The sequence below is a fragment of the Octopus bimaculoides genome, chromosome 27 (genome assembly GCF_046866305.1).
Source record: "Octopus bimaculoides isolate indiv1 chromosome 27, ASM4686630v1, whole genome shotgun sequence".
NCBI lineage: Eukaryota > Metazoa > Mollusca > Cephalopoda > Octopoda > Octopodidae > Octopus > Octopus bimaculoides.
Genome location: NC_142954.1, coordinates 4,500,289 through 4,508,705, shown reverse-complemented (window position 1 = coordinate 4,508,705; position 8,417 = coordinate 4,500,289). Strand labels below are relative to the sequence as shown.

Genomic DNA, 8,417 nt, shown 5'->3' with positions numbered 1-8,417 from the left:
TAAGGGTACACGTGTCTGTGGAGTGCTCAGCCACTTGCACGTTAATTTCACGAGCAGGCTGTTCCAGTTGATCGGATCAACTGGAACCCTCGACGTCGTAAGCGACGGAGTGCCAACAACAACAACTCTGTAAGATATAAAATATCTCCCTCCACTTTTTCGGTGGGGTGGGATTAATAGGTGTAGTTCGCTGCTCAGTTTAGCATCACCTTCTCGTCCTTGGATACGTTCAGTGGCGTTTGCTCCATTGCAAGCATCTGAACAAGGCCTCTAGCTTGGGCATTTCCATTACCTATTATACGCATCATGAATTACACACGAGCTCATCCTAGGCTTTTAATCTCTTTACAACAATCCACTCTAAACTAGTTGTCCTCAGACGACACCTAAGCATCACCTACAGCAGTAAATGAAAATACTAAAAACAGAAAACCACCTGGACATGCAAAGGGAACGAAGTGTTGGTTACTCAGTTGTTTACCTGTAAACCACAAGATTATCATATCATAACTGCCACAAGGCTACATGACAACTTTAGAATGCCAAGTATGCTAACAATTATAACTGGTTATTTTATTACTTTAATTTTTACATCAAAATGGGGAAAAAAATTCAAAACAAATTACAAAATATTAACCAACAAAGATACAAAAAACCTTTGGTTCAATCCTTTTCCCAAAGATATTTCACAATAAGTTTTAGTGAAATCTCTATTCTATTGAGGAAGAACTGAGGAAAAGTGTTTAATGTGAAGCTTAACCCTTTCGTTACCATATTAAATGACAATGATGATTTCTATGGAAATAGATTATTTCAATTATTTTTGACATTAATGAAGAATTTAGCTGGTGTTTAAGAAGAAATTAACAAAAAATTTTGATGAAAGATTCAAAAGAAATTAACAAAAAATTTTGATGAAAGATTCAAAAGAAATTAACAAAAAATTTTGATGAAAGATTCAAATTTAGCTCATTTTAAAACAAGGAGTTTGTATCTTAGAATCAGGGGTGGTCTCAGGAGGAGTCGGTATCAAAAGGGTTAAAGAAAGGGACATAAGTGATCAGAGAGGAGTGAGTGAAAAGGACTCCTGTGAAAATGACAATACAATCAAACTCCAAAAGAACAGAGATTGCTAGTTTCAACAGAAAAAAAATGAGAGACAGCAAATTTGTTGGCTGGGTATCGGAAACTTCATGTCAGTCAGTTGGATGGGATTTTTTTTCGTTGAGGGTATGCAGTGCAGAATGTGTGTAACCCTAAGCAGGCATTTATTTTTTTTGTAATAGTTTGTCCTGTTTACAAGATTTAATAATGGATTAATAAGACAATTACGGAGATGTACTTGCATAGCACGTGACCTGATCTGAGATCGTGTGCTGGAACGAAAACAATTGCAGCGTGGAAGGTGTTTATAAGCCATTTAAAATAACACACAAAGACCGTTAGATTCACTTCAACATTTAGATTTAATTTGTCAAAATATTTTCGTCGCTTTGAGATGCAGCACAAAATTTTGTCAGTGAACAGGTCGCGGTCTCAAAGCGACGAAAATATTTTGGCAAATTAAATTTAAATGTTGAAGTGAATCTAACGGTTTTTGTGTGTTATTTTAAATGGCTTATAAACACTTTCCACGCTGTAATATGACAATGTTTACCACAAACATCAGACAGTTATAGCCTCTCTCTCATGCAAACGTTTGTGAGCAAATAAATTACCTTGCTGAGAGAATACTTTGTCACAAATGTCACAGTGATATGGTTTTTCACCTGTGTGAGTTCGTTTATGGTTCAATAAATATGCATTCCGAGTGAATGCTTTGCCACAGAAATTACAACGATATGGTTTCTTTCCTGTGTGAATACGTTTATGGCTAGATAAATTACTATTTTGAGAGAAGGCCTTACCACAAATATCACACTGGTATGGTTTTTCCCCTCTGTGAATACGTTGGTGTCTAGATAGAGACAAACTGGTGGAGAAGATGCTGTCACAGATATCACAGTGGTATGGTCTTTCTCCAGTGTGAATACGTTTATGCTTGGATAAAGAACTTCCAACAGAGAATGCATTACCACAGATATCACAGCGGTATGGCTTCTCCCCTGTGTGAATACGAATGTGTTTGGATAAATAATCATTGGCCGAGAAAGATTTACCACAAACATCACAACAGTATGGTTTCTCTCCAGTGTGAATACGTTTGTGTTTAGTGAAAGAACTACTGTCAGAGAAAGTTTTTTCACAGATATCACAGTGGTATGGCTTCTCTCCTGTGTGAATACGTATATGCTTGGTTAAGTGACCACTTATGGAAAATGCTTTACCACAAATATCACAGTGATACGGTTTCTCTCCTGTGTGAAAACGTACATGGATCAATAAATGACTGTTCTGGGAGAAGGTTTTGCCACAAGTATCACAGTGATGTAGTTTCACTCTTGCGTGAATACGTTTGTGGTTCAGTAAACATTGATTTGTGGAGAATGTTTTATCGCATACGTCACAAACATAGGGTTCAGAATCAGTATGAAGAGATTTTTTATGTCTAATCAAAGATGACCTTATTTGGAAAGACTTTGTACAGATGTCACAGACAAATGACATCTTCTTTGTATCATCCTCACTTTCATGGCAAACATCATTCTTCCCAAGCATATTTTTCTTGCGCCTCTGATTCTTAATCTGTGTCTCTTCCATAATCTCAAATCTTCTTCAAAACAAAAAAAACTACTTTTTTTTTTTTATAATTTTCAACAGAGAAATGTTTCTCGAAATAATTCCAATCAAGAGCATCCAGCTGTAGAAACTCTGCCAAATTAGATTGGAGCCTGGTGTTGCCATCCGGTTTCACCAGTCCTCAGTCAAATCGTCCAACCCATGCTAGCATGGAAAGCAGACATTAAACGATGATGATGATGATGATGAAACACTATGTTTTCTTCGAATGAGATTTTCGTCAAAGTCAAAAAGGTGTTCCAACTGTAAGGAAACATTTTAAAGATGTTTCGGTAAATCTGATTGTTACACCCATCAGTAAAATCCCAAAGAAGTTGTATATGAACAGTCAATGTGAAGAATTAATTGCAACTCCCAAGAAATATGTCGCAGCAACAGAACTGAAGTGATATAAATATAAGATCTTCGATACCATTGGTAACACCGTTTCTTAGTCTTCGCTACATCATTTCAATATGATCAGATACCCTGAAATATATAAAGATAAATGATAAAGCACCTGTATCCAAGATGGAGATGAGTACTAGCGTCTCATTTGGCACGCTTGATAATTGCTGAAAATTCTTGGGCATTAACCAATGGTAGCCTTGTTACCTTACAAATAAAGTATATGTGTGTGTATATATATATATATATATATGTGTGTATATAAAAAGTAAAAGAGTCAAAAGGAAGAATAAGTACGGTTAGGCAGCTTTTTAATTGCTACAAATGTTTTGATGAGGGTTCTGACTATGTTGACAGTGCCGCTGGACTGGCTCTTGTGCGGGCGGCACGTAAAATTCACTATTTTGAGTGTGGCCGTTGCCAGTACCGCCTGACTGGCCTTCGTGCAGGTGGCACGTAAAAGCACCCACTACACTCTTGGAGTGGTTGGCGTTAGGAAGGGCATCCAGCTGTAGAAACTCTGCCAAATCAGATTGGAGCCTGGTGTAGCCATCTGGTTTCACCAGTCCTCAGTCAAAGAGCCCAACCCATGCTAGCATGGAAAGCGGACGTTAAACGACAATGATGATGATGATGATGATGACTTCAGTTAAAAAAAAACACAAAGTTAAATGTATGGAATTTTGAAAATTTTAGTTCAAATATAAAAATAAACTGTTAAATGTAACCGACATTTTTTTTTATCTAACATCATCAACTGAAGATACAGAACTCGTTAATACACAAGAGATTAGTACAAAACTGGAGTGTGATGATATAAGGGTTGTGACTTACAGATTTTAATGATTCGTTTTATTTTTCTTCCATAGGAGGGTTTGTTTTTGTTTTTTAACATCCAATTGATTTGCACTTCAAAATAGGAGGGTGTTCTTTTCCTAATAATTTTTTAAAAAAAGGATGAGATGAAATAAATTTATGCTTTCTTTTATAGACAGTTTGATAGCAACCCTCCTCTATATCAATGCATATAATTCAACAAATTTCTTCTCATTTTCTTTTTTAGTCATCTAAAATAAGCTTGTTTTTCTATCCTTTCCTCTGAGTATTTTCTCCCAAACCCCTCGCCCTTTCTGTGCACACACACCTGAGATGGGTGGGGCACATTGGGTAATACAGTATTTTTGATTTTGAGAAAAGAAATAGAATTTTTTTTTACAAATGTTCACGATATTACGAAAACTATCAGCTAGTCAAATAACTTTCTCTAAATGCATTAAAAACATTATAACATATTCTGAACATTATTTCAGAAAATTATCTCCATTCTCTTTGGAGTATGCGAAGGACAAATTTAGGTAGGGCAAAATAGGTAGAACAAAAAATAAATTTGCTTTGACTTTTTTAGAATTACATTTGAAAAAAGACAAATACACAACAACATCCATCCTTAGACGTCAGAAAGATGAGAAATGTAGCAAAAATTTTAAATATCTTGGCCAAATGAAAGTTCTTGAGAAAATGGCAACTGATACAATATTAATGAAACTCAACTACATCTAAAAGTTCAACATTCAATATTTATTTGGAGCAACTCAGACAAAACAAGTCATAATTAAGGTCAATATTTTTAGGCTGGTATTTTGGGCACCAGTTTTCATCACAAAGGTCACATGTGACCCTGGGATCACCCTTCATTCCTTTGTAAAGTTACCACAATCATTCATAATCGATCACTTGTTGTCGTTCTCATCTTCTTTATCATCACCAGATGTTTTTTCTTTGTCACCAGATACTTTTTCTTTGTCGCCAGATACTTTTTCCTTGTCACCAGATGTTTTTTCTCTGCCACCAACTGCTTTTTCCTTGTCACCAGCTGCTTTTCCTTTGCCACTACTTGCTTTTTTTTTGACAGCAGATGTTTTTACTTTGTTACCAGATGTTTTTGCTTTATCACCAGATGCCTTTTCTTTGTCACCAGATATTTTTTCTTTCTCTCCAGATGCTTTTTCTTTGTTTCCAGATACTTTCCCTTTGTCACCAGATGTGTTTTCTCTGGAAAAAGATTCCCTTCTTTGACTTTTCCTATGTATCCTCTTTTGTGTTTTAGCGTTCTTCTCTTTACTTACATCCCTCTCCTCAGCTTTCACCTGTAAACACACGGGCTCATCTTCTATAGAAAGGACTTCACTTCGTGAAGGTTGAGCACATTTTCGTTTCCTCTTGGAATTCTGTGAGGCTTTTTTGTTTTCCTCAGTTGAGTTAGGAGCAATTGCAGAAAGGTCCTTCTGGGCAGCCTTGGTCAAGATATCTGGTTTGCCAGATGCGAGTTTCTGTGACCAACGTCGTTTGAATGTTATCATCCAGTCTTTCCCTGGCATATTATTCTTAAAAACGGTTTTCCTGCCAGCTGTATCTAGATACTTCTTAACCATTGTTTGAATTTCCTTTGTTCCACAAGCCCAGCCAAAAAGAGATGACGAAAGTAAGAGCGCGTCAATAATATCTTTCTCCTCCGTCATTGAAAGCACACTAACGAAACGCCCGCTGCCAATTCTTTCAGTTTGATTGAGACCATTAATTCGTCTTCGAAGTGTCTCATATGGGACATTTGTTGCAGCTGCAGCATGTGAGACTGGTTTGCCTTTAGCTACCATGGCGCGAGCTTTCTTTATAGCTTCTTCACGATCTGCTGGAATGGGTCTCTTCCTGATATATTTACGCACCATGCTGTTAAAGAGAAGAAATTGTTCAAATTAGTCATTATTCATTTTGCCCCACTTTAGATATTTTTTTTTGTCTTTCTTTTTTTGAAAATTGCAAATTATCAAATTAGACATAGCAATCTCAATTATAATCAGCTCAAAGTTGAGGAAAAAATTTAACTAAAAAAAAAAAAAGTACCAGGCACAGGAGTGGCTGTGTGGTAAGTAGCTTGCTTACCAATCACATGGTTCCGGGTTCAGTCCCACTGCGTGGCACCTTGGGCAAGTGTCTTCTACTATAGCCTCGGGCTGATCAAAGACTTGTGAGTGGATTTGGTAGACAGAAACTGAAAGAAGCCTGTCGTCTGTACATGTATATATATTTATATATATATATCATCATCATCATCGTTTAACGTCCGCTTTCCATGCTAGCATGGGTTGGACGATTTGACTGAGGACTGGTGAAACCGGATGGCAACAGCAGGCTCATACATATATATATCATTTTTCATTTGACGTAATTATTTTAATATCGCTTTTTGCATTTCTGATCTCTCTGATGTCTGAGTAAGTATATTGATGTGTATTCAGTCTGTTTTCAAATGTAATTCTGGAGAATTGAAGCAGAAAATTTACCCCATCTTGGCTTACTCATTTTGCCCCGACTAAATTTGTCTTTAAATGCTCAAAGAGAATGGTTATAATTTTCTGGAATAGGGTTCAGTTTATGTTATAATTTTTTAACTGCATTTAGAAAAGATCATTTGCTTATTCTTTTGTTTGCTACTGTCATTTGACTGCGGCCATGCTGGAGCACCACCTTCAGTTGAACAGTGTCCTCAGAATATATTTTTTGTAAGCCTAGTACTTATTCTATCGGTCTCTTTTGCCGAACCGCTAAGTGACGGGGACGTAAACACACCAGCTTCGGTTGTCAAGCTGTGGTAGTTTGGGGGACAAACAAACACACACACACACACACACACAAGACTTCTTTCAGTTTCCGTCTACCAAATCCACTCACAAGGTTTTGGTCGGCCCGAAGCTAGAAGACACCTTGCCCAAGGAGCACGCAGTGGGACTGAACCTGAAACCATGTGGTTGGTAAACAAGCTATTTACCACACAGCAACGTTGATATAGTTTTTGTAAGGTTGGGAGCAGTCGTAAAAATTATACTTCTCCTCAAAGTTAGGAATGCAGTAAAAACATCTCATCGTGTGCTCGGATCATGCAACAAAAATTTTGAGTATTTAGGTCAAATTAAAGTGGGGAAAGTGGATATGAAATTAACGAAACTCGACTCAATCGAGAAACTCAACGTAAAATGTTGTAGCGACTCTCATCTCGACATATTCATGCACCAATTTAATAAGCAATTACTGAAATTAATCGTGACCCATTTTACCCCGCTTCAGACGTAATTTTTTTGAAAACAGAAAATTATTAAATAAGAAATTAGTGTGGGAAATATTTGACTTGGAATCCAACAGAGAAAAGAATATTGATTATTAAGCACCAAAAAATACACAGATATTTTAATTAGCAACCGTAATTATATCAGGTCAAAGTTGAGGGAAAAATTCTTGGAGAAAGGGGTACCTGTCACCTGACTGTTTCGACTTCAACAACTGTGCTAATATTATATTAGTAACTATTAACATTATAAACAAGGTGAAAGAAGCACTGAAGTATGTTGCATGTTTATGTACACATTCGACAACTTAAATATATTGTGTATGTGTGTGGATATATACATATATATATATATATATATAAATATATAGTATTATTATACTGTGGAACTTAATTTAATTTTAATTTTTAATAAATTGATTTTAATTGAGTTTTTACCTGTAATTTTGGATTTTATCCCTAATATTATTATTATATATATATATATATATATATATAATTGTAATGACCATTATTTTTGTCTTGTTTTATTATACATATATGTGTATAATTATTTATATATACCACACACACATAGATATACATTTATATATATTATTAAAAGGAACTTTGTAGTATACGCACCTTGCTAAAAGTGGGACGTAACGTTCATTCGTGATGGAACATTAACAAACAATGTTGTCACTGTCAAAAACAGAAACAAAGATAAAATACAGGAACCGGATGTGAGGCCGATATACTGCACGAAAGGAATTCTGGGTAGTTATATTGTCTACGTTTTTTTTTTAATTTGCTTGTCAGTGGCCATGCTGGGGCACCGCCTTGAAGAAACTATAGTCGTACTTATGGTTTTTAAGCCTGATACTTATTCTATCTTTTTTTTTTTTTGACGGACCGCAAATTTACGTGGACGTAAACATACCAACACCGGTTGCTAAGCGGTGGCGGTGGACAAACACATGCACATATGGCACAAGTCTGCTTTACGCACGCCATGTAACCCCTCATAACGTTTTTTTTTTTTTTCATTTTGGGGACTTTTCAGAATTTTGGGAATACTCACAGAAATTCATACAATTAAGCAACACCCCTCCAAACGAAAAAAAAAAAAAAAAATTCAGAAAATTTCAAAAGATAAAAAAATTATGAGAAGTTAAATAGCATGCCTAAA

General features: G+C 35.9%; 1 protein-coding gene across 2 annotated transcripts; it reads right to left on the bottom strand.

The window, feature by feature from the left end:
* Positions 1-547: 547 nt before the first annotated feature.
* On the bottom strand, positions 548-8,004 carry LOC106883802 (uncharacterized). Of its 2 annotated transcripts, none has more exons than XM_052977187.2 (3): positions 7,871-8,004; positions 3,961-4,061; positions 548-3,207 (listed from the first exon to the last, which is right to left on the bottom strand). In XM_052977187.2, exon 3 carries the CDS (start codon positions 2,698-2,700, stop codon positions 1,666-1,668), a length of 1,035 nt encoding a protein of 344 aa, XP_052833147.1. In that variant the 5' UTR covers positions 2,701-3,207; positions 3,961-4,061; positions 7,871-8,004; the 3' UTR covers positions 548-1,665. The 2 variants fall into 2 exon arrangements, with proteins under 2 accessions (XP_052833147.1, XP_014790425.2); XM_014934939.3 differs by having other exon boundaries at positions 3,961-5,853; positions 7,871-7,964.
* Between the last annotated feature and the right edge of the window lie 413 nt (positions 8,005-8,417).